This window comes from Peromyscus maniculatus, chromosome 17 (genome assembly GCF_049852395.1).
Source record: "Peromyscus maniculatus bairdii isolate BWxNUB_F1_BW_parent chromosome 17, HU_Pman_BW_mat_3.1, whole genome shotgun sequence".
In the NCBI taxonomy this organism is placed as follows: Eukaryota; Metazoa; Chordata; class Mammalia; order Rodentia; family Cricetidae; genus Peromyscus; species Peromyscus maniculatus.
This window is the reverse complement of record NC_134868.1, coordinates 54,611,745-54,639,258: the sequence shown is the minus strand read 5'-3', so window position 1 is coordinate 54,639,258 and position 27,514 is coordinate 54,611,745. Positions and strand designations below refer to the sequence as shown.

The 27,514-nt window shown below is 42.4% G+C and overlaps 1 protein-coding gene across 2 annotated transcripts in view; it reads right to left on the bottom strand.

Annotated features, from left to right (window-relative positions):
- Positions 1-27,514, bottom strand: part of Csmd1 (CUB and Sushi multiple domains 1) — a 1,611,441-nt gene that overhangs the window by 300,298 nt on the left and 1,283,629 nt on the right. For both annotated transcript variants that reach the window (XM_042262873.2, XM_042262874.2), the window contains exons 13-18: positions 19,487-19,669; positions 18,577-18,903; positions 17,059-17,253; positions 12,188-12,326; positions 8,496-8,683; positions 1,001-1,189 (exon numbers count right to left, since the gene is read on the bottom strand). In XM_042262873.2, the coding sequence (XP_042118807.2) occupies positions 1,001-1,189; positions 8,496-8,683; positions 12,188-12,326; positions 17,059-17,253; positions 18,577-18,903; positions 19,487-19,669 (1,221 nt within the window). The remainder of the gene's footprint in view (positions 1-1,000; positions 1,190-8,495; positions 8,684-12,187; positions 12,327-17,058; positions 17,254-18,576; positions 18,904-19,486; positions 19,670-27,514) is intronic.

Here is a 27,514-nt window from a genome sequence, read left to right as displayed (position 1 = left end):
CCTCCTACCAGGTAACCCCATGGGTGCTTAAGTAGCCAAATTTTGCCCAGAGTCCAAAATCTCTACTGGTTCTGTGTGCTTGCCTCTGAAGGCATTCATCTACCCTGAGCGTTCCACCTCCCATGTGCATGCACCAAGCACTGTTTGAGCTAGTACTCTGGTGAAAAGACCAAAGGTTGTCAGCGGTTGGTGGTTCTGCAAACACAACCTTCCCCAGACCCTGCTATTTGCATCTATTATTTTGAGGAAACTAAGGTGCTTATTACCCATATAACATTTTAAAAGAAATACCTACAGCTTGGGAAAAGGAATGAAAGTGGAAATTATGTGTATATATAACTCCCACTTAAGTATTTATTTTCCATGTACCTATATACTTTTCTAAAGAAACAATGTTATAATGGATGTATATTCATGACTAAAGAGAACATGCCAAAAGTGTTTTCCAAATGATCACAAGTAACACATCCACCTAACTTTTAGCGTAAAACTGAGAGAGAGACAGTGATACACAGTAATCAAAAATCTCATCTTCTATCTGTATGTCCACGACTGGATAAGGAGCCTAGTGGCCCAGAAGAAGTATTCTGGAAGATGTCAGAGGACACTGGGACAAGATGTGCCAGCTTTGAGGAAACTACTATATGGATCTGGGTTACTTGAGTCAGAAGAAAATGATACTTGACTAACTGGATCACAATGTCCCCCAGGCCTCCTATAAACACCAAAAATACATGTATAATTGAGCTCTCTAAGTCTCGGGGTTCAGAGGCCATGCCAAAGGAGAGATCACAAATTTTCAGTATTTGTAATGCATCATCCCAGTTAGTAGATAAACACTGAACAACCTTCAAATGTGCTATGCTCAAAGAATACAGTTTGTAAAGGGAACCCACACTTCAGTGAACTTGTATCATGCCAAGCCCTGTCCATACTGGCCAACGTGTTGGCATGTCCACAGGTGCACTAGCTTAGCCCTGTCTGCATGAGCTCCACCTACCATCACAGCTGGGCAGGGCATGGTTCCATTGATGGTTCTTCTCACAGACGAGAGGCTCATCGTCACTTAGTGTATATCCGGGATCACAGCTGAAAGTCACTGTAGACCTGATACCAAAGTTACTACCATGCCGATGACCATTTACAGGGATGCCTGGGTCCAGGCACGAGTCTGATTCCAGAGTTACACCTGCATATACAGAAAAAAAAATGAGACCAAAGGGCTTTTCTTTGTAATTGAAAAAAAAATCCATTAAATTATAAGCTATAATATGTTCCCATATATGCACAGATTCAGGGAATTATCCAAGAGACCCCTCCATTACTGAATTGATTGTTGAATATCCAAGAGTCCATTAATGTGAAAAGCAATGTCTCCAAATATTTGACCTTGTTTTTCAAATTAAAAGACAGTCATCTTGATGTGCTCCTCTCCAGATCATAGAGAAATGGTGCAACCTTGAATAATTCATTGACCTCTCTGAATTTTACCTTTGTTCCTTGGAAAATCAATGGACTGTTAAAGGAACATTAAACTACATTTCATTCCACCTCTTCTCTTTCCCCTCTCTCCTCCCTTGTATATTTTGCATTCCAGTTAGTTTTAGGCAGTTACACTGCAATGTTCCTATACATGCACATGTACAGGCAAGCACACACATGGAATGTGATTTAAAACTGCCTAACAGTTGGTTTCCTAAAACGACATCTATAAATCTACAGTTTAAAATCTGCGTACCATCTGCCATTTGCCTGTGCTGCAAGATAAGCTGATATATAAAAGGAACTGGGTCACTTCATCATGAAGTGCTTTATATTTCTCTTTTCTAGAATCATCTATTCAAGAGCATGAGAATCAGGGCAGTGAATGTCACCATGATGTTTGTGTGATTGGAGAAAGGAAAACTCCTTTACAGTGTATTCTGCTGGCAGTAAGCTCAGATGTGGACTTTGATCTGAGGCTGCTCATCAAATGTCATAATGTTTTGGCAATCAGACTTTCCTGGCCCCAACAGTGACCTCCTGGATGCTGGGCCTGAGCATTTGCACTTTAGTAGAGTGAGATGACTTGTGGGTAGGTTTCCTGTGCTGAGGTCAAACATGTGATTTATAAAATCCAGGGTGACTTTTAAAACAATAATAAAATGTCCCAAGTACTACAGGAGTCTGTGACCCAAGAAGTGGTAGAACTGCCAGGCCACAGAAAGCTGGCTGCTGAAAGACAGCATGTAAGTACTGGGCCTTTCCCAAGGCTCAGCAGCATTCTAATATCCTTGGTGGATGTTTCTTGGGGGCTGAACCATCCTGGTTATCCTCCCTGGGTGTTTCATAAATGTAAGCATCACCCCACAGTGAGAGTTCCTGAGGGCCAACACCATCCTGGTTATCTATGGTGAACATTTCCTGACCATGGGAATCATCCTGTTTATATACCCTGGGCATTTCACCAGGATTGCCCTGCTATCCACAGTAGGAGTTCCTAGCATCAGGACCATCCTGCTATCTGTAGTAGAAGTTTCCTAGCATCTAGACCATGCTACTATCCACAGTAGGAGTTCTCCAGCATCAGGACCTTCAACCATGCCCATGTAAACACTACCACCTGGAGAAAGTTCTCAGGCCTCCATGTCCTTTGCTGAAGCACACTGTACTCTGGATCTCTTCCAAGTTCATCCTTGTGTTTTCCCTGTCACAGGAGGAATAGGGTGTCCTCACTTTCAGAGAGCTCTTGGAGTTAACAACTATAAACAAATGAACAAGTGTAGCTAGAGTTTTCCTGCCTTGCCCACAGTCAGGACAAATCTCTGTCACCCGCCAGTCCCACAGCCGCTCAGACCCAACCAAGTAAACACAGAGACTTATATTGCTTACAAACTGTATGGCCATGGCAGGCTTCTTGTTAATTGTTCTTATATCTTAAAGTAACGCATTTCTACAAATCTATACCTTGCCATGTGGCTCGTGGCTTACCAGCATCTTCACATGCTGCTTGTCCTGGCGGTGGCTGGCAGCATCTCCTTCTGCCTTCCTGTTCTTTTATTTCTCCTCTGTTAGTCCCGCCTATACTTCCTGCCTAGCCACGACCAATCAGGTTTTATTTATTGACCAATCAGAGCAACTTGACATACAGACCATCCCCCAGCACAGCCAAGTGCAGACCATCTCAGACACCTGCACTCAGGCCCATGGTCCTAATCATCCTCTATGCAAACCTGCTGGGTAACGCCACAAAGAACCCAAGAAGGGCTCCCACAGGACATACATTAACATCCCACAGCACTTCCCCTTTTCTTTTTTTTTAAAAAGGAAGGTTTTAACTTTTACACATCTCCAAAGCCAGCTTGGTATATTTGGGAATTTGGGCGTAGCTTCTCTTAACTACTTCCTGCTGGAGGGGGGCGCTGACCTGAGCCTCCCAGGGATTAGCAGAACATAAAATCCAACATGGACTTTCATAATCACAATTTCAAAAGGTGGAGGTGGCTGAAACGTGAGAGGACAAAAAGCACATTGAAAAGAATTGCATTACTTTTACCAATAATTATTGTCCTTCAATGGTTATTCTAAGTCCTTAAAAACAAAGGGTCAGGATTCCCACAGATGCAAAGCACAGTAACACCGGACGCCATGCAGCAGGCGCTGTGTGACCGGGGCTACCAAGGGTGAGCACCAGTCTACAGAATTCCACCCTTGTCTTGATGCCTTTCTTCTCCCCTCCCTCCCTGCTCTCTTTCTCCTTTTCCCTCCCATCTACTCCCTTTCTAACTCTCCTCTCCTTTATCTTCTCTCCTCTTTTCTTCCTTCTCTTCCTTTTCCTTCATCTTCTCACTTCTCTCTCTCTTTTCCCATCCCTCTCTTCTCCTCACCCTTCTCTCCATTCCTTTCCTCCTCACTTCTCCTCCCCTTTTCTCTCTCTCATTCTCTTCTCTCCCCATTGCCCTTCCTTCCTTCTCCTCTTCTCTTCACTCTTTCTGTTTTCTCTCTCTCTCTCTCTCTCTCTCTCTCTCTCTCTCTCTCTCTCTCGCCTTTCTCACCATACACACATCCATTTTCTTGTTTTTATTTTTCATTTCTTTTTCAGAGCTGAGGATCTAACCCAGGGTCTTGCACTTGCTAGGCAAGCGCTCTACCACTGAGCTAAATCCCCAACCCCTCACACATCCATTTTCTATGGAAACAGTCTTGACACCCCTCACCTGAACAACATGCTCCCCATGGTTGAGGTGAAAGAAGCCAGAGGATGATGCTTCATATGACACAAAGCTGTGTGCTTGTGAGGAATGTTTACAGTGGAAGCCATAAGTTATAACAAACCCCTTCTCGTATAAAAATTGCTTCAAAAATAGAAAAATGTTAAGGGGAAGCAAAACAGAACTTTGTGTTGGTTGTTCTTCAAAAGTATGTCTAGAGACACCTCGGAAGTCATAATGCTTGGCCATAGATAAATTAACTTTAAAAAAAAACAATAGTACAGATGTGAGCTGAGAGATGTGCAAATATTGTGTTTTAAATGTGGTGTGTATGTGTGTGTGTGGGGGGGCTAGAATTACAGTCAATAATTTAGTCATTAGTTAGCCTAAAGCAGGGCTGGTCCAAGAATTTCTACAAAATCCATTAGTGGGAAAGCACAGGACTGCACACATTGTAGCTTGTTTACTAACGTACAACAGACACACACACACACACACACACACACACACACACACACACACACACACTAAAAGGCAGAAGAGCCAAGGCAAATCATACAATAAAGCCAGGCCTGCAAGTACAAACTGAGATCAGTGCTAATCAGGCTTCCAGGGAGGGCATACACAGCAGTGTCCATTGTCACCTGCCCTGGCCTTAGCCTCCCATCACAGGGTAAAGACAGATCAATGGATGGCTTTTGTGAAGAGGGATGCATTTCAATGCTGTTCTGTTTCTCAGATGAAGAATACACGTGCTGATATTTGACCTAAATACAATGTAAACACTTCTTTTCAACACATGGCCTCTAGGAACAGGTGACCGTGAAAGGGTGGTCTTGTTTTCACAGTCACTGTTGTGTTGTTCACATTCCTGTATGTTTGATGTGAGTCTTGCTGGCAGCTGTCAGTCTTTATGAAAGCCAAGTGTTGGAAGAGCGTGTTGACTTGAGCATCACAGTCACAATGGCACAGTCTCCTGAAGAGTTCAAGTTCCACAGGGAGTTTTTAAGGCAGAGGAAGGAGTCCACCTAGGGCTTCAGCAGACACACCTGTCGACTGTGTACTGTGAAGCAGGTATGACTTGCCTTGGCTCTCCTGCCTTTGACTGTATGCATAGGCATGTGTGTGTGTGTGTGTGTGTGTGTGTGTTAGTATACAAGCTATCGTGTGTTCACATGACAGAATATTTGTGTAACTATGTAAAGATGTACTGCATTTGTTTAACTGTGCAAAGATGCACTTGTTTAACTGTGTAAAGATGTGTTGCATTTGTTTATGTTGCATTTGTTTAACTATGTAAAGATGTTCTGCATTTGTTTAACCGTGCCAAGATGCACTTGTTTAACTGTGTGAAGATGTGTTGCATTTCTTTAATTATGTAAAGATGTATTACTGTTTTATCTTGTCCATCTAAGGCATGTGGTTGGTCTGATAAAAAGCTGAATAGCTAATAGTGAGAAAAGAGGTATAAGTGGAACTCCTGGGCAGGGAGAGCAAGTAGGAAGAGGAATTTAGTGAGTCATGATGCCAAGAACTGGTCTGAGGACATCAGGGCATGCTGGAAACAAACTGTTCCTCCAGACACCTACAGGTCAGGGTGGCCCTGGGATGGACTCAGGGCTCTCAGAGCACACTTAGTTCTCTGTGTCCCAGGGACGTAGTAGCTACAGCATCTGCGCTGGCCAGGACCACCTGCTTTCTCTGAAGACTCTGTAGGTAGCTGAGCTTCAGGCAGTTGATTCTGGAAACAATTCTGAAATTGTTTCCTTTTCTTATGCTTATCCACTTCTTTGGCTTCCTCCCCCTTCGTCTAATTCTGTACTCAATTGGGACAAATGATTAGAGATGGCAACACCCCAGTTTAGTGTGCCATCCTACTTACTGAGGACCCCCCCTCCCTGTAAAGCATTAGTGTTCCAGCACAGAGGACTGCACAAAGAATGTGGAGTACTTCTAGAAGGGTTCCTAGTGCACAGTATTGATATCTAGATGCATATTTTAGAACATCTAAATGGAGACCTCTCTTCCATGGCACAGGTTCACCTCCAGCTTGTCAATAAAACAGGAAGGAAGGTTCTAGATTCCTAAGCACCAGGACTTTAGATATTCATACAAATCTCCTGGCTACAAATACGTCATGATGAAGACAGTTTTATTTTTCTTTTCTGCTGAAACAAAGAAGGAAAACAAAACAAAACACTGGGCAGATCTATGTCTTAGAGGCCTCATTAAGGCCATGCCATATGGCAAACTAAAAAGAACAAACTGTGCACCAATGAAGATAGTGTGCCAACCACCAATTCACCAATAGTGACACTGTGTGCAATGTTTTAGTGAGAGTAAGTAATGGAACAGAAACTCATGGCCACCCTTCCTGTCTATTTTCCCCATGGAGAATAAGAACGATATCTTGAATTTCGTTCTTTACTAAGGTGACCAGATGAACTCCATTTCCAATCCTACTTCAAGAAAATGTTTCCCAAGTGCAGGCTTTGGAACACAAAAAGTAGGGACAGAGGAAAGGATGCTGGTGTCTGCACCTGCCCAGTTCCCCAAAGATCACTTTTGTTTCCTACAGGTCAAGTCTCTCCACTCCAAGGAGGGGCAGGAGGGGACAACAGGGACAGGAGTACTTGGTGCATCACAGACTGGGGTAATTGTGGTGTCTACATGCACTCCTTCCCTCCAAGAAGATATATGTGGATCCCAAGAAGAAACAAGATGGCATACTTCTGATCTCTTAAATGTATTTGTTTATTTTTTAAGATTTATTTTTACTTATGTAGATGTATGAATATATGTGAATGTGTTATGTGTGTGTGGATATTTGCCATTTGTAGAGGGTACCCAAAGAGTTCAGAAGAGTGTTTCAGATTCTCTGTCACTAGTTACTGACAGTTGTAAACTGCCAGATGTGGGAGTTGAGAACTGAACTCCAGTCCTCTGCAAGAGCAGCAGGTGCTCTTAACTACTGAGCCAGCTCTTCAGTCCTAACTCTTAATTTTTAAAAAGTGCTACTTTGAAGTAAATGTCATATATATGATATATATATATATATATGTATACATACATCACAATTAAGTTTTAATAAATTTGAAATTAATCTGTTTTTCATTAGTTGTCAATCTTTTAGTAGCAGAGTTTAAACTTATTATTATTCATTTTTAATAAAAATAGCCTTACATGAACATGTTTACAACCTTACATGAACAAATGTTTATATGTGTAAAACACAGGGAAATGATTTCTGAATACCGCTGTGGCTGCCTTGCAGAGGTTCTGGTCAGAGGTTAGCAGAGTCCGTGATGGAGGAAGAGGGGAGTTCGGAATAGATGAAAGAAGATGCATCTATCCCATTTATGCATTTATAAAACTGTGTGTTTATGCAATATATAGCTGTCATTAAAATGTAAGCACTTTATCTTTGAGAAAAGGCTCAAAATAGGAATGTCCTTAAATATCCTGCCCAACAGAAGCATGGTTCCTTTGGGGCTGCAGCAAGCCAGGTCAGTCTCCCTCTTAGCTCTGTTGTCTTGTTAAGGCACTCTCCATGGGAGCTGCAGCAGCTTTCTTCTGTGTTGTTCAAAAACACAGTTCTGTGGGGAAGCCCCCCTTCATTGGTCCCCAAGTATATTCATATAAATATGGCTATAAAATGGTACAGCTTCACTCTATGATTTCAGAAGCTGAAACTTGGAGCCAAACTGGAAAGAAAACTGAGCCTGGCCTGCTGAACGTACTGCATCCATCACGGCCTACCAACTGTTAACTGTTCTCAGCAATCACTTGGCATTCACTAAGCACAGCTGGGTTTTAATTCCTTCCCACCTCTGATCTAATGTTCACCACCCTGGAAAACCCATTCACGTGGTCTCACAGACCAGGGTGTTCTGCACAGTACCCTGGCAACTGACCCCACTCAGCACTCAGGAAATAGCTTCAGTAAAATGCTCTCTCTATATGTATGTATAATGTATATTATATAATAGATGAGGGTGTATGTGTGTGTAATATAATAATAAAATAGTACTATAATAGAATATATTAATTCATTTTGCATTAAAAATACAATTTATCATTTAATGATTATATAATTTTACTTTATAATAGGCAATTGATATTTATTAAGGAGCCTAAAGCAATCTCCCACCCTCCAAAACACTCTGTAGGAGACTTCTTGAAACTGCTTGACAGTCAATTGTCCAGGGAATCCGCCCATTTGTCTTCACACTTGAAGACATACACAGGTATGTCTATCACCTGGGATATAGTATATTGCCCTAGAGCTAACCAGGGGCCACTTACTTTCATAGTGGATGAGGAAGCCAACACTAGCCCGGCTGCTGTCGGTGGTGAAGAGCAGGTACATGTAGTTGCCTGTGCTGATGAGGAACTGTGGTGCCTGGGTGCCATGGTACTCTCCAATCAGCGGGGATGAACTGGCTGGCCCATCCCGTACTTCCAGAGTATCATAATTGACTTCTGTCTGGAACCTGTGGAAAGCCATGCAGGATCATGTCAGCTTGCACTCCTGTCCAACTGTGTCACTCCTAGTGAAAACTTCAAGTGAATGTGGTGATTGAAATATATATTATATATGTACGTTTTGTATTGTTTGTGGGGAAAAGACAGTACATTGTAAATGCTCTATCATATCTAATTCTCTGTAAAACAGGCTATAAAGAAGGTCATTATCTACCACTGAAGGAAAACTATTGTGAACTACCTAAGTTCCCTTAGGTAAGTAGATACTAAAAGACCGATAAATGATGATGGACAGAAGTTAGATGATAAATGAAAAACAGATTATATATAATATATATTTATATACATTACATATAGTAGATGCTAATCATGTAATTTGATGGTAGGTTATAGACAGGTAGGTGGCAGATGAAGAGGGACAGATGATGTGTAGATACAACATTCAGTAGTAAAATAATCATTGATTGTGAACTTTACACTATTCTTCCAATTCTCTGTATAGCATATTGTAGACACCTTGAAATAGACATACTGAAAAGGAATGTTCCCTTAAGGAAAGAGGGACTTCACAGCACATGGTATTTAAATATCTTTCCTAAAAACCACACTGTGCTTTTTTTATTCACACCAACTCTTGAGGGACCAACACTGAGCAAGCTGCTTCTTCAGAAACTCAGTGATACCATAACGATTTGGGAAAGTCGGAACGGCTTCCAGATAGTTTTTAACTCTGCTTGTACTTCCAGTGAATCCAGCCTACAATTATATTTATATAAAGCTGAGGCATCCAGGTCCCCTTGGTGCAATAATGGCGCCATTCTGGGCACTGAGATAATTTCCTAAACAGACCCATCTTGTCCTCCAAAGCTAACTCAGATTCCAAATGCCTCTTTTGGCTCTGAGGGAGCGTCTCAGAATTTCATGCCTCTGACTCACTCAGTAACTGAGCCAAATGTGTCTCTGAAGCCAGGCCACCATTCCCCTGCTGGGTTCAGACTATTGCTAGGAAGAGAAGCTAGCCAGGGAGCTAGCTAAGTTTATTTGCACATCTCCACAACAGCAAAGAGATGCTGAACTTCATTTAACCAGACTGCCAAGTCCATCATCAATGTGGATGGTCCTCTGCAAAGGCACAGTAATGTCATGTTTGCCAAGCAAATTAGGCTATACTTTGCACTCTGTTCTTCTATACAGAGCAATGCAAATAATGTGTCTCAGATGGCTAGATCAGAACAGGATCTAAGGCTGGTGGACTCGGGCCTGGTGGAGCCAGCTTCAACTTTATTACTTTTAACACCTGTTCTAAAGGTGCTGCAATTTATCAAATATTTGAGTTCAAATTTCAGGAGTCTGCAGAAGCAAAGAATCTTACGTTTAGATCTTGAATATTCATGGGAAAACTTGCACATTGTTTTTAGCTAGGGCAGTAAAGACTGATAAAAACACACATTGAAAACTGTAAACTCTCGATGCTTATCATGACTTGGCAGTCTGGCAGCTTTGCATGGCCAAACCATCTGTGGAGAATCCAAACCTTATTTGCACATATCTATTATCAGCTCTGAACCAAGAACAGACTAAAACTGTGCTATGCAGTTCATCTTGAAGAGCTAAGTTCTGACTGCATCTAGGCTGAATGTCTAAAATTTCCAGGAATATTAGCTACTCAAATAGAACTTACTCAAATATTATACCAAATCAATACTGATATTATACCAAATCAATACTGAAATAATCACACAATGGAAGATATAGCATGAATTTTCCTTCAAGCAATAAAAACTAGACAGTCAATTGGGACCATGAAATTAATACTTTTACTAAGTGATATAAATCTGACCTGTTTCCGGGATCATGTGATGTTTCATTCAGTTTTTCCCCAATTCCAGAAAGTGTAAGAATCAGTAGGACACTGGTGATAGGATGGCTAAACACCCTAATTGTCAAGCTAGAAACCCCATCCAATGACTGAGGGAAGCAGATTCAGGGATCCACAGCCAGGCCCCAGGTGGAGCTCTAGGAGTCCAATTGGCAAGAAAGAGGAGGGTTTGTATGAGTGAGAATTGTTGAGACCAAGGTTGGATGAAGCACAGGGACAAATAGCCAAACGAATGGAAACACATGAACTATGAACCAATGGCTGAGGAGCCCCCAACTGGATCAGGCCCTCTGGATAAGTGAGTCAGTTGATTAGCTTGATTTGTTTGGGAGGCATCCAGGTGGTGGGACCAGGTCCTGTACTCAGTGCATGAGTTGGCTGTTTGAAACCTGGGACTTATGCAGGGACACTTGGCTCGGCCTGGGAGGAGAGGACTGGACCTGCCTGGACTGAATCTGCCAGGGTGAGCTCAGTCCTCGGGGGAGTCTTTGCCCTGGAGGAGATGGGAATGGGGGGTGGGAGGGGGCAGAACAAGGGAATCCATGGCTGATATGTAAAATTAAATTAAATTATAAAATTTTTAAAAAGTGGAGTTCCACACATAAAAAAATAAATAAATATAAACAAACCAAATTGCAAAAAAAAAAAAAAAAAAAGAATCAGTAGGAAATCAAAGTTCCTATATTGACTATTTCAGTTATTTTTTAATGATTAATGTTATTTTGGCATGGTCATTTACTAACAGACGCTGAGCATATTCCCTTATTTGGAAGGATTATTCTGCTAAAAAGTAAGGCCATCCAACAGAGGTATGCATAATTATAAATAAAATTTGACTAGTAATGATTGTTCCACTACCTCTTTAAAAGTTCCTAGTCCTGATTTGTTAAATTGTTGGAAAACAAGGAAGAAGATGTCACACATCTTGAGACACCACATTAGGAATATTGCAACTCAGAGCACAATCTTGTCACATCATTCAGAGACTGAACCTGTAGTGTTAACCAAAGGTGCTGCCTCATTCAAGTACAGGTTTTTGTGCAAAAAAAAAAAAAATAGTTTTCGGACATAAAATTGATTTCAATGTTGAAACCAATGGCAGAGCACCTCATACTAGAGACCAAACAGTATCTTCACTTTCACAGATTATTAAACTTGTGTTCATATCACTAAGTCAGACTGTGTCCCAGTCACAGTGGCTCCCAGGCACTAGAGAGGCTCTTCATCTACTGCACTAACCCTGTGGCTGGCTCTGCAAGCTTTGGCTGCCTTCAGGTGCTAGCAGCCTCCCCAGAACTGAAGAAGTCTTTTCTGGGCCATCATGGAGGGTGTAGAAAGTTCCAGCAGAATGGGGTGCTCCCAATTCCAGGTCCCAAATCCATACTCAGGTTAGGTCCTGAACAATGATCATCCAGTGTGCCTCTCCATCTGCAGCCCAGAATTGAGACCTCATTGTGCCCATGGGATAGCAGGACCATGAGAACAGACAGCATGGGTGTGCCGGCCCCTGGCTCTTGGTCCATGATCTTCCTTGGGGCCTGAGGATGTTCATGTTTTAAACACTATTTACTTAACACGGGAAGTGTAGCTGTAACTCCAGGTGCCAGAGCAGTGGGAAAGGGTTTGATCTCACCTGTCAAATGTTATTTTGATGGAATGTCCTGGCTTTGCCTCAATAATCCATTCACAGTTTAGAGAATCTTTGTAATATCCCGGCCATCCTGGAGGTAAGATGACCCCACTAGAAGCTGTCAGGTGCCCACCACATGGAGCTGGAAGAGGACACACAAATCTGTCAAGAAAAAAACCAAGTCTAGGAGAGCACACCACAGCAGCCTCGTACTAGAGGTAGGCACTGTGTAGTCAATCAGTCACTCATGGCATCAATGTTTGCATCAAACCAAACTCATTCTTCAGGAAACCTTATGAGATGAAGTCAACAGGTATATCACACCTTTCCGGACTTTATCATCAGACTCAGCAAGCTTTTCCTACTATAATACTCCAGATTATGGTGATATTTTATTTGCGTTGAAATGTGATTTAGGACATAGTGAGCCAGGGACAGCAGTCAGGCAGTGTGGTAGCCCATGCCTTTAATCCAATCACATGGTAGGCAGAGTCTCTGTGTGGTCAAGGACACAGCCAAGCATGGTGACGTGAACCTTTAATCCCAGTACCAACCATAGAGACTTGAAGGTCTGTATAGACAGGCAGTGATGAGGAAGTCATGTGGTTGGGTTTAGAGCCAATGAGAAGGCAGAACAGAAAAGCAATAAAAATACGTCAGGCAGGATGAATCACTCTGGGGAAGCGAAGGTAGTGAGGTGGTAAGATAAGGTAGTCATGACTCTCTGATCTCTTTGGCTATTTACCTCTGTATCTGGCTCTGTGTTTCTTATTTACTACTAAGGCTGTTTAGAATTTCGTCTATACCAGATATATGTGAGATATCTGTGTTAAGTGGATGTACAGGGAAATCACCTGCACCCTGCTAAGGCGTGTGCAACCATTTATCCACTTCTCACACAAGTATCTGCTTATCTACTTTTGATCATCTCAAGTCTGAAATTGAATGTTCTGAGATGGTGAGCTACTATGCCAATTCATGCCAGGGTGGGCACTCATTGTATTAATTACTCACAGACGACATATAGTTGTTATAAAATACAACCAGTGCTGTCAAATTCATTAAGCAAAGCGTTGCTTCTTTTGAGGACTTTTGTGACAAAATGACCTGTTACTATAGAGAAAAGTGCATTTGATAAAAATACACATTAAGATGAGAAATCTTAATAGCCTGAAAGAGTGCTTAGATAATATTTTAATATAGAGTTTAGATAATATTTTAATATTTAGTATAGTAATATCTTGGGTAATTTATTTACATATCACACTTTTTGTTTGAGTCCTTATTGATAGCTTATGATTTTGCTGGAAAAGTCATCGATTTCATAAAGACTTTAAACTTTTTTAGCTTTATTTTTAACTTTATTGGCCTAGAGTTCACGTTTTGTTGTGGACAGTTATTTTCCCCCAGGAAACCTTTCACAAATATCACTGAGCCACAGAGAAAGATAGAGAGGAGAGGCTGAAGTAATATATAGAGAGGTCTGCTTAGCTAGAAGCTACATAGTTTACAACAGTGATGGTCTTGGCACCCAGGAAAGTGCCAGAATGGTTTGAGACTCTATCTGCCTGAAGTTGTATTGTCACTGCAGTAACATTTGTCTCTTGGGAACCTGTCACATCTCCTATGCTTATGTTTTCATTGGAACTGCTGGGGCTCCTCCATTGGTGACCCCAACAAGGGACCGCACTTACCTTGAGTTACTTTTTAATGTTGGCTATTATTAACTTAACCCTCTCATTGTTTTTGTCTTTCTTTTGAATTATTAGTCAGTTTCTAGACTGTTATCTTTTTGTCCTTCTCTGGATGCCCGAACGTATTACACTTTGAGCATGGGCTTAGGTGTGCTCTCTCACATCTGGGTATGTCTCCTCACATCTGGGCATAGCCTTCACCATTGGATATGCTCCCTCACATCTAGGTGTGCTTTCTGAAGTCTGAGTATTCCCTTTCATATCTGCATGTATTTTCTTACATTCAGGTGTTCTTCTTCACTTCTTAATGTACAGCCTCACATCTGGGTGTGTGGCCTCACATCTGTATTTGTGCTTTGCATTCTTCCTGACTGGAAGATTTCCACTGTGCATTGTTCCAGGTGGGCTGGGACTTGGGGTCCAAATTTCTCTTTCATTCACAAATAAATAGAGGGTACCTTTCCATCTTTACATATTTTCTTCTAGTTTTCTTCTTATTGTTATTCATGGTACTTTAATTCCAATATGGAAAGCCCTGTGGCTTACTTTGATTTTAATTTGTTTATCTTTGTTTTGTAGCTAACAATGTGGGTTATTTAAAGAGTCAATCCTGGAGAAAATACAAGGAACAGGAGTGTTCAGTGAGATGCTGGGATTCTTTGTACAGAACTAGTTTGTAAGGGGCTTGGCACTGCTTGCACGGAACCTTCTGTAAGGGGCACAAGAGGCTGCATATTCTGTAAGGCATGAGACAGTCCACATCCTGTAAGGGGCATGGAATTCTTCTTATCCCTCTCAGGCAACACTTGCTCTTCTTGCTCACTTTCTTTTGCCTTGCCTTTTCTTCCTTCCTGGTCTGCTTCCTATCTGAAAGCCGGACTTTATTACCTTTCAGCAGATGCATCAATTGAGGACTCTCTTCAGCTGTGATTGGAGTATCCACCTGCTCTGCCAGAGGCTCATTTGCAGTCACTACTTGGGTTTCCTCGAGTAGGGAAACCTCCAGCCTCTCTCACCTATCACCATTCCTCTCTCTAAAGTTTGCTTTGTTAAACAAACTCAGCTAGAGTGTGTATTCCACTTCATGGGGTTAGGCCTGGCTCTTCCTAAAGGAGGAAGAGTCCTTCGCCAACTTTTAATATAATTGACAGTTTCCCCTTTTCCCAGGCTTCTCATCCCTGCCTTGATCCGGCCCATTTACTCTCCTTGTCCTCTCAGGCAAATGCTCACCCAGCAGCTCACAATGTATTCCTACACAGTCTATTGCCCACGGAGGCACAAGGATAATTGTGGGCATACAAGAGCAGAGGCTAGAGCCTTGTTATCTTAAACATCCTTCTCAATAAATCACTCATGCTTCAAAGTCAACAGAAATGCTTGGCTGGAACAGTGTCTGCAAACAGGATTGCCCATGCCATCAACCCACAGTCCATGCTTACGGAGGACTAAAACTGCCATGTCTCAATATTTTATAATATGTGACATTCAAAAGTTACATGGTATGTGTTCGATAAATCAAAGTTCTTTTATTCTGGTGAATTTTGAGTTTTGAGTTCTGTTCTTTAGTGTTGTTCATTTATACCCATAGGTCGTATCCATAGCTCACCAAAGGGGTAGACAGTTTATGGAAGCAACTAGAACACTGTTCTACATTTCACCATAGCCCCAAAAGGCAAAGACCAGGGCCTGGTTAGACACATTCTGCCCCTGAGTCTACCCATGCTCCAGTGCATGGCCCTAAACATGTGCACATACAGGCCATGGGCTTGGTGGGTTTCAGAAAAGGGGTACATAAAGTTGGGAAGAAATAGTGGTAGGTGGTAGATAGAAGTACAGGGGAGGGAATAAGAAGTGGACTTGATGAAAATGTATTACACACGTAGATAAAATTCTCAATACTTTTTGTTTATAAAGCAACAAATATGGAGGTGGGACAAGGGCATGGTAAGTCCACCCCGACTAGACACATCTCCTAAAATATCAATGAACAACTATGGAAGTAGGTCTGGAACAGGATAAGTCCACCCTGACAATACACACCCCCTAAAATATCAATGAACAACTATGGAGGCGGGACTAGGGCAGGGTAAGTCCACCCTGATTAGACACACCCCCTAAAATACCAATGAACAACTATGGAGGTGGGACTAGGGCAGGACGAGGCCACTGTGCTTTTGGCTGCTCTTCAGAGCTTAATCTTCACACTGAGTCAAGCTCAGCTTAGACCTCCTGCAGGTCACAGGACTGGTGACAATATGCCATGCTTGTTTCTGCCTTGTAGGGTGCAGGTGATGGATTTGGATAGGACAGCAATCCTCAATTTGCAAAACACTTTCTATTTACTTATTAAAAAGAAACACGTATTCACATGAGAAAAACAGGAGAAATAGAGATCAGGGGAAAATATTTACTCATAACATTAATTAATAAATAGCTCTTAATACCTTTTAGCATTCTGTTAATGTAAGCTACTACTTATTCAAATGTTTCAGCCATGATACATCATGACTTATTTGAATTATATGTTCAGGTGGTATTTTAAGGGTACAGCTATGTTTTAAATGGTTATCTTAGCACCCACAGTTTAGTGACATCCGTTCTTTTACATGATAAAATTTCAGTAATGTTATTTTGATCTTACAAAGTTTGCAGTGGTGGGTGAGCCCTGGCATATGGATACAACCTAATTACCCAAACAAATCTCATGGTTGAGCTTTTCTTGTTTCTAAGTCTTTGCTCTTACAGTTGTACAAATTGGTAGCACCATTTACCGTTGATAGACTATTTGGTGGTATTATTCTATTATTCTGAAAATAAAGGTCATGGCTCAAAAGACAAAAGGATTTGTAGGGCTCAGCATAAGTTTACTCTGGGATGCTGTCATCAACTATTCTTGATGGCACAGCCAGGAGACACCAGGGTTCCTCCCACAGCCTTGCAAATAATCTATCTCATTAACACTTTTTAAACCTTTGATCACCATCTAATATTGATTTTGCTTTTGAATTCCCTCTCAGAGTTACCAGCCTGAGTAAAGCCTTGGTCTTAGATGTCCAGCTTACAGACACAGAGGAAGGGAGTCCCACATTTGAACCACCTCTGTGAGTCTTTGTTAAGGAAGCCTGGGAAAGCAACGGAGTCTGTTTGCTATCCTTCTGAAGGGCTAGGTTACGGGCTCACCTTCACAGCGAGGGACAGTAGAGCTCCAGACCACATTCCCATCTTGCAGGATGCAGGTGATGGACTCAGAACCCTGGGTCTTCACAAAGCCATCATCACAATGGAAGGACACAGAGCTTCCCAGCAGAAACCTGTCTCCAAAACGCCGTCCATTCACAGGAATCCCGGGGTCATGGCACTCATTCTGACCAAACGCTGAAGCATGAGAGAGAAAAGTCAGTAAAATAAAGATGTTTAAATACTAATTACATGTCCTGGAAAAGGAAACGTCATATTTATAAAACAATGATGTAACAAAATTCCATATCTATTGTTCATAGATAAATCTATCACACCAATTGGATATCAGTGTAAGAGAGGAGAGGAAGAGGGAGATGTAAAGTGATGAAGCCCTGTGCCTGTCATCTCCATAGCATGTTGCTAGTAGAACTGGAAGAACACAGCACAGGTGGAAAGCAGGGAGTTCAGGAGAACTCTGACCTGTTAGAACTCTGCTCTTAGCCTAGCCATGTGATGTGAGGCATAAGAGAAATCTTATGATCTAGACTTGTCTATTTTTGTTTAAAACATGAAAAATATTAAGCTTATATGCCACAGTTACTGTAACACTGTTTAAAATAAATATGGCTAAATTCTAAACAACGAATAGCTCAGCATCACCTTACATTTACTTTCATAATTTCAAATATTTTCCAAAAAACCAAAGCAAAGGGAAGTTAACTGCCAAATAAATATTCACAAAGTATCTCCAGGTACCATTATTCTTATCCCCCGTGCTTGATATCTAATACAGCAATGTGTTTTTACCACACTGTATTGTTCTGTAGAGCATACACTTATAGGTAAATATATTGTTTAATGAATGGAAGGATGGATGGATTGAAGAGCAGTCAGATACAATAAATGATGAATAAACAAATGGGTAAAAGGATATGGATGGATAGATAATGAAGGATGAATGGTTAATAAAGAATGGATGCATAGATGGATGGGTGATGAAGGACCCACAGGTAATAAAGGATGTATGGATGTATGGATATGAGAAGAGGTGGATGGATACATGGATAGACAGATGAATGGATGTAGAATGGGTGGATGGAAGGATAGATGGATGAATAAATAGATGGATTGATGAATGGATGGATAATAAATAATGGATGAATGAGAAATCACAGATGGATGGGTAAATTCGTGGACAGATGAATCAATAATGGGAGACTGGAAGGACAAACAGATAACAGAGCATGGATGGATGGTTGCATGGTAAATGAGTAATAAATAGGTAGATGAATGGACTGATGGGGAGAGAGAGAGAAGCTGTGTGAAACCTCCAACCTCTACTGTAGGTGCCTAAGGCACAGCCCACATAGAGCCATCCCTTTTTTGTATATCAGGATAATATATAATTTTGCTACTTGGGATATTTCTTTATAGTCCTGAGGTATCATCCTTGAACTCTTAGTTCATGTACATGTTAACACTGTGGGGCATGAAGAGGTACTTGTGTGGCCCACTCACTGGTGTATGTGATGTTGAACCCTCTGCCAGTTGTGGAGTGATCCGACTGAAACTCCAGGCGTACTATGTGTCCACTGCTGGCCAGCTGCGCAGGCACCTCATTGCCAGAGAAAGTTCCAAGGACCGTGATGTCAGAAATTCCATCATCTTTGACAGCAAGGAAGTCAAACTGAGGCTCCACGTCAAAATCATTGAAGATGAGGTGAATTCGGCTCCCGGGCTCAGATATAATCAACCAGACACAGTTCATGTTGTTGCCATATTCCTCAGGATAGTTTGGTGAGAGGATAATCCCAGAGGATGCCGTGAAGTTGAAGAAACACGAAACTGTGGGGCATGGAGATAATTTCATACAGTTTCACACAGACCCAAAGCTCTGCCATATGAACCGGACTGCAGAGAACTTGGAATGACAAGCCCACTGCTGGGTGCTTACCATGGCCCAACTACTCTGCTCTATGTGCTGAAAGAAAAATGTGTTCTTCACAACTGTAAGAAAAATGTTCAACTACATAGCATAGCTAGAACCCATAGATAATTGAGTATCAGTGTATCTAAAAACAATTCTATCAGCTCAGCTAAACAAATGTTGTTGCTATGTTTATTTATAAATGAAACCAGTTCCCTGTGGATGTGATACCTAAATTGTGATGTCTGAAACAGTACAGTTGACTCTCCAACTGAATATTAAATGTCTACTGCCACCTGGCTCATACAACCAGCTCATATTCAGGTGCTGCATAAGGTGACCAAGTCCTTGTGAGTTCTTGATGGAGATGGCGGTGGATGTCTTATCCTTTCAAACAAAAGGTTCAGCTATTCTTTACCTAGCAGACAGGATCAAGGCATGAGCTGGTTTTTTGCAGGGTAAGGAAATAACTGATGCCAGACCCCCAAGGGTGGTACTCACACACACAGCTCGGCTTGTTGCCTGACCACTGGTTGTTCTTCTGGCAAGTGATCACTCTTTCTCCCACCAGTTCAAAAGCTGCCTGGCACTCAAAGGTGAGTGTGTCTCCATGTAGAAAGCTGCTGCCAGTCCGCTTCCCATAGGCTGGAATGCCAGGGTCCCCACAGCCTCCCTTCTCAATTTCTGAGGAGAGAGAAATAAACAAGCCACTGAATACTTCTTAAAGAACATGGTCGTATGGCACAAATTCACAAAGAAAAGAGCTGTCTCCTTTGGCATCTAAACATTGTTTGTACAAATAGTTTCAAGGAGATTCTCAATTCCTCTAGTATTTTATTATAAAATCCAGGATAAAAGGGGCACATGACTGTGCAGATGTGCCAGACAACAGATATCTCCTTCCAGCATGTCCAGTCTTTTATCTGTCATTGCTCAGACTAAGACACAGCCATTAATTTAGTTTTCATCTATGCTTCTGGCTATGATCAAGGTGAATAAGATCATTCAAGACCACCAGGATATTTCAATCAGCCTAATCTATTTGAATATTCTTCCTCTTAAGTGAATAGTAAAACAACTGGTGCAGAGTGAACCTCCTTACAATCTTAAAAGAAAACATGCGTTTGGACCTCTTTCCTCAAAACATCATTGCAATAAACTATTGAACACAGAGGACCTATTAAGAGTTTACAGACATTATCTCAGAGGTTAACAATACAGAAGCTATCAGCTGAGGGGTAGTCTCCATTTATTAATTTGCAAAATAGTCTTGAGAGCCAACTGTTTGTGAGCCCCTGCACTAAGGGTCAAGGGAAGTCCGCCTGTGAGCCTCTTCTGCTAAGGGCCAGGGGATGTCAGCTTGTGAGCCCCTTGTGCTAAGGGTCAGAGGATAGCTGCCTGTCTCTCCTGCCAAAACCACAAAGGCTCCTATCTAGAGGCAAGCCTGCTGCCCCCTGGAAGAACCCATGTCTGACACACCCTCTATAAATAGTTAACAAGGTCTAGCAACTACCAGTGAGGCAGATTCCAAGGAGCTTCAACTACTACAATGTGTAGCTTCCTTCTGTTGGGACTTGGTGAGTACAGTTTGCATTGTTACCTTACGCAGAACCTTGCAACGGTGCCTCAAATTAGTGACCCTGAGGACTGTGTCATACTCAGGAGGGAATCTTTGCTGCTTAATGAGATTATTTGAAGGAATCAAAAGAAAAGAAGAGGAACCCAGATGCACTGATTAACACAGCATCAACCCTCTGCTTCCCGCGATGAAGACAAACCTCTTTCTATAGACATGGTGTCAAACCTCTTTCTACATAGATGGAATCAAGCCTCCATCCAAATGAATTGTAACATGCTGGAGACAGCTTTGATATGTTCTCTTGGAAATATAATTCACACTTGAATAAAAGATTCAAGTCCTTAGAGAAAACAAATGCTGTGAGCATATCCTTCCCTGGAAATGTGATTACAGAGTGAAGAGCCATGGGCTAGTGCAGCTTCTCTGGTTTGCTGAGATGGCTCTCCTTTCTCCTGAAAATATCTGTGCTCAAGTCTCTTGTGGTCTCCATGATAATTTGTTGACATTTTTTTTAAACAATCACCTTTAACTATGCTAAAATTATTCCCCACTTTCAATTTTCACCTGATTTTTTTCCTAAATTTTTAAGCATTTATTTGGGAGCATCTTAATATCTTTTCTGTAAGATATGGCAGGCTTAACATTCTTCCTACTAAATTTTATTTTCCTTTGATACTTTACAGTGTACCTATAAACACTCACATAATAAAACACGAATGGGGTTCGCTGCTCCCTGAATGTAGGTGAGCATTTCTGAAAGCTGATATAACAGTTTTGAGACACAAATAAATCAAAACAGAGAACTGACAACTGAGTTTGTCCTTGTAATTCCCATTTCTCTTGATCTTGGGTGGAATCTGGAGAGAGCAATATGTTTGCAGCAATGAGATGGTACCCTCAGACAGCATTCTAGAAAGCGTATAAGAGGAACCACAAAAATAGGTAGCCGAGGAGGACTGAGAAGGCAAACCTCTGAGAAACGCTATTCAAAGTTATGATAGCCTCTGATAATTAGTAGGTTAACATGTTTTGATATACAAAATACAATTCTACTCGAGTAATCTTACACCCCCGATCAACTAGGCCACAATTATTACTTTGATACCACACCACTGGGCATGCAGTGTCCATGTAAATCTGGTTACCAGTGAGATCTATGACCACCTATCCTGCTGTACAGTCTCTGTACCTGCCCTGACCTCACTACCTCTTAGCCTACATCAGGTAGATGAAAGACCATTTTGGTGACATCTATGTGCACCTTGTATTCCTTATCATATGCTGTTCATTCAGCATGCTCATACCAGGGCATCGTTGGCTTAGATGCATCCCTTTTCCTTCACGTTGACCCTTTAGGAGTCTGCCAGCTGTCTCAAACCAGGCACCTGCAAGTAGCTACTTACTGACCTGTGTGCACTGCTCATGTTTTATGAGTCAGAATCCACCACTATGGCCTGTCTACGTGAAGTTCCCCATCCCAGGCAAAGGTGACGAGTGTTAGCTGAACATTTCAGACCCTTGTTGCTCAAACATTTCTCCTCCATTCTGTCTAAATGCCACTTGTTTTTGTGATCTAAAGTCTCCCCCAAAGCCAAAATTGGCACCGATGATCTGATTGGCTGACCAGAACTTCAAGATGATGGAGACTCTGAGTACCATAGCTGACAAACCAAACTCCCCTCACACTGTCTTTCAAGCCCTCAGTAGCCACTTGCCACCCACCCTTGCATCTGACCTAACATCCTTGTGACTGCTGGCTAAAACTTTTGGCATGTATCCTTTTGTAAACCACGAATTTTCACCGACCCCAGAGCCAGGAGTACCATCACACAGCACCGAGAACCTCTGCCAGAATCTCCGCTTTGCTGTAAGTTGCCCACATTAATTGATTTGTTGCTTTTAAAACATTCTGTGGTTATGAAAAATTCAGGTAATGGCTTTTATGATGGTAAGTGATACACACAGAAACTGGATCATGTTCCACATCACTGTCACTCATATTGGGCTCAGATTGAACTGGGGAAAGTACTGTGTTTGAGCACCTCAGTATGCATGGCGTCCTTCTTCCTAATAATGAAAGCTAATATCCTCAGAAGCTAGATACCCCTCCTCCTTCTCTCACCATTCCTTTTTACTCCCCTCCATCCTTCCCCTCCTCTCGGGGGGTTTGTAGACTGCTCTTTTCTAAAGGTCTCCAAAGGTTTTAGAACTCATCCAGCGGCATGCAGATACTCAGAGAAACTCATCACTGTGAACCTGTCCTTTCACACTACGGAGAGGTACGCTTTCAGAATGACAGCAGAGCCACGCCCTCTCTGTTTCAAGTACCCCCACCACCACCACCACCTGCCATTGTCTATGTATGAAGACCTCTGAGAAGCTTGGCAAGGCACAGCCATGGTCTTGCTAATGTGAGAGCTGCACTTTTACTCTAATAAGATTCTCTAGTCTTTGCAGAGTGTTCTAGTCTATGACACACATTTTTAAAAATTTTATTATATCTATTTTATTTTTTGTTATATTATATTTGCATATATGTAGTGGGCAGATGGTGATGCACATAGGTATAATGGACATGGAGGCCAGAAGAGGGCATCTAGTCTCTTGGAACTATAATTGTAGGTGGTGGTGAGGCTCCTGCCATGAGTCTTGGGAACCAAAGTCAGGTCTTCTACAAGCGTAGTACATAGTGCAACACTCAGCCATCTCTCCAGCCTGTTGACAAACATTTTGCTGTAGTATTTGTTAATGTTTCAGGGTATAGGATCTGAGCACATAGACCTGGCTCTGCCCTCAAGGTACTTGTGTTTAACACACCCAGCAGCCCGGTTAGTGGGGCAGGTGTGGGATCCAGAGATGCCTGGCCTGGGAAGCTACCATGCTACAAGTTGGTTTCTCTAGCTGTCTTGTCTTCCCTTGTTCATGAGTGAAGTGCCCCTTATGGGGCCCGTTCCACTTGCTTGCCTCATTAACTTCAACCATGTAGTCTCCCACCAGGAGTTTCTGATCCTTTGTCGTTAAAATGAAAACCTAAAGAGGAAGAGGTTTTTCCAGACAAGCAAAATGCCTCCTTCATCCAACTGTGAGTTACTGGGAGGGAGCCAGTGGCGGCAGACCTATAAGATTGTCCTGGATTCTGAATCTTTCTGCCTTTGGCTTGGGGGCTGAGAATGAGAGGTGACTTGCATTGGAGAGCAGCCACTTCTCTTTCCAGTTAAGAAAAAAAGGCTCTTCACCTCTCTCCTCCTCTGCACCTGTCTGGGAGGAGAGTCTGCACGGTTACATGTAAAGAGGGATCTGGGCAGATGCTCTGCCCCAGGCAGTCAGGGACTTTTTAGTGCAATCCAAGTGAACCATCAGTCTATCATCGGAACACACAGCTGAGATGAGAGAGTAAGGAATCTCTGGGCAATTCAGAACCCGACTCAGAGCAGAGGGACCTATGAGCACACAGGAAGTGGGAGAAGCAGGCTCTAGAAAGTAGAAACCCACACCATGACGAGCTTCCATGGCCTATCCCACTCCCTGGGGACCCAAGGGAGTGAATACTGTATCTTACATGCACACATCATGGTGGTGTGAGCAGAATCTATCTTTCCCCTGAGAATCTATCTTAGGTAGGCCATATGAGCACTGGATTCCAGCACAAAGACCATCCTAAAGATGGATGTATGAATGAAAAACTAATTCAGATGATCCCCTGACCTCTGTCAATAAAGGTTTTGATAAATATGTAATGTATGTGGGATCCAGGGGGAAGCTGAAAATCTTCTCAATTACAGTCTCTGATTCAGATGAAAGCAAAGATTTATGCACAAAAAGACCAAAGTTAGTTCATTACACACATCCCTCCAAAATAACCACATATCTGGAGTCTCCAAAGCATATGATAAACATGCAGATAAATTCCACTAGCACAAAATACCTAAGTAAACTCATAGATGAATGTGGTGATACTGTGTTCCCCAAAATATTGCGCACCCTAGTAAACTTATCTGGTGTCAGAGAACAGAACAACCACTAGATATGGAGGCCAGAAAATGGTGGCACACACACCTTTAATGGTAGCATTCTGAAGTCAGAGATTCATCTGGATCTCTGAGAGTTCAAAGCCACACTGGAAACAGCCAGGCATGGTGACTCATGCCTTTAATCCAAGGAAGTAATGGGCAGAAAGCAGAAAAGTATATAAAGCATGAAAACCAGGAACTAGAGCCTGGTTAAGCTTTTAGGCTTTTGAGCAAGAGTTCAACTGAGATTCATTCTGGATGAGGACTCAGAGGCTTCCAGTCTGAGGAAACAGGATCAGCTGAGGAATTGGCAGTGTGAGGTGGCTGTGGCTTGTTCTGCTTCTCTGATCTTCCAGCATCCACCCCAATACCTGGCCCTGGGTTTGTTTTTATTAATAAGACCTTCTAACAATTCATGCTACAGGTGAACAATTCACTTTTACATTGGTTATGGGAACCGTGTCACACAGAACCCATAATTTGATTTCCCATTAGTATCAGAATTTCATTTGGCTACAAGTCCACTAACACACCAAAAGAGTGCATGAATGCTGCGTTAAAGAAATGTATGACACTTCTCTCACATAGAAGAGCAGGCTCAGGGATGCAGGCGGGAAGCCAACACTAGTCTCTTCCTTTCACCATGACATACAGCCTTAGAAGGTCACACTTCAGATGCAAAGGAGATGCCACACCTTTAAGTAGGCAGATGAGCAGTGTATAGGTTCCCCTCAAGGGCAGCCCAGCTTCTTTAAAATGTATCAATGCATCTTTTATCACCTCCATATTTTCTTCTATAGAATTCTTAAAGAAAAAAAAAAAGACCTTTACCAGTTCAGGGTAATCTTCGGTTCATATTAACAGTGGACATTTGGTGCAGAGTTCCCAGCTTTACCTGTCTGCACACAGGGACAACCTTGCTCCATTGTGTCCCCCACCAGAGTAACCCATTTGTTAGAGTGGGAAGCCACATTCTGCATCCTCACCACAGAGACCCTCAGGCTCTTGCTATAGCCCATTTTGCCTTCCCAGAACATGATGTGGCTGGGATTACATGGTCTTTACAGTGCTGAGTGATGCTCCATGCTCTGGGTACCCCAGCTTCCACATCTATCACCTACTGGAGGCCATGTCCATAGCTTCCAAATGTGGAGAGTGAAGGTTAAGTCCAGTAGACATTCTCTTGTAGATTCCTGTGTAAACATGTCTCCTCAATTACTGTGGGTCATTTGTCTGTAGTGTACCTAACCTGGACCAAAGGCCAGGACCTGAAGACTGGTGGTAGAATAGCCTGGTCATTTAAAGCTGGCATGCATGACTAGATGAAGGTATGATGACATGTCCCTAGCATCAATGTTTCATAGGAAGCCAAGACTCTGCCTTGTCAACACAGCTGGGCCTTTTGGGAATCCAAATATATTCCCTGATCTGCTGTGATGCTGCAGGCTGTTGAGGTTAGGGGCAAAAGGACATGGCCTTTGCAAATAGATCTCTCACCAGCTCAGGCAAAACATACAAGCTATGCCTGAGTTCTTTTGTTTCCTTTATTGCTCCAAATTCTAAAACTATAGGGATGTATGTCATTGGCTTCCCCTTTATGGCCAAGGTCTTGGATTCCATTCCCAACACACACACACACACACACACACACACACACACACACACACACACACACACATAAACACCATTGCCGCCACCACCATCACCACCAAAACAAACAAATAAAAAATATTGGCAAGAGCTGGGGAGATAACTTACTAGTAAAATGCTTACTATGCAAACTTTAGGACCTGAATTTGGATCCCCAGCACACACATTAGAGAAACCAAGTGTGGAATACCACACTTGTGTTCCCAGCACTAAGAAGGTGAAGACAGAGATTCCTTGATCTTACTGGCCATCAAGCCAAACCTAGTCAATGAGCTGCAGGTCAGGGAAACACTTCACCTTAAAAAAAATATGGACAGCTATGGATGTAACCAACTGTTTTATTAAATAAGAAACACAGAAATAATGCAAAAGAGAAAGCCGAGAGGTCAGAGCTCAGAGCCAAAATCTCACCCTTCCGCCTGCGGTGTCCCAGCTTCCCGAATGAGGGCTCCCTTTCCTGTCTGTTAGTCTATTTAAAGAGACAGAACAAGCCACAGCTATCTCACCTCACCAGTTCCTCAGCTGGTCTTGTTTCCTCAGACTGGAAGCTTCTGTGTCCTCATCCCAATAGCTCTCAGCTGAACTGTGTTGCTCCAAAGCCTGAAAGCTTAACCAGCCAAATGCTTCTAGTTTCTGGTCCTCACGCCTTATATATCTTTTTGCTTTCTACCACCACTCCCTGGGATTAAAGGCTGGCTTTCTGGGATTAAAGGCGTGTGCCACCACCGCCACACTCTTGCTATGGCTCTAATAGCTCTGACCCCCGGACAACTTTATTTATTAACATACAATCAAAATCATATTTCAGTATAATTAGATTACCACCACAGACAGCTTCTGAGGAACATGCCTAGGTTGACTTCTGGCCTCCACACACATGTTGATTTCTTTCTAAAATAGCATTTAGTCTACTGTATGCAATACGATTATCTACCCCATACCTGTTACGTCCAGAATGACACCTACCCCACACCTACTGTGTGCAGTAGGATGCCCATCCCACACCCACATATGTAAACATGTGTACACTTCCCCAACAATAACAAACATGTGCACAGAAGGCGCCAAACAACTGCACTAACCCCCAAAATATCCATGAAAAAATATGCCTCCGACCTTTCTAGAAACTCATTCTAGGTCCATCTGCCCCCACCCCTTCCTCTATAAAGGCCATTCCTGGTCTGCCCCACCTCTTTAAGGGCCTGGGAACATAATGCCAGAGCTTCGCAGACCTGAAGAAAGAGCAAGGAGGTAATCAGCCTCCTTGATGGACTTCATGTGATCACTTAC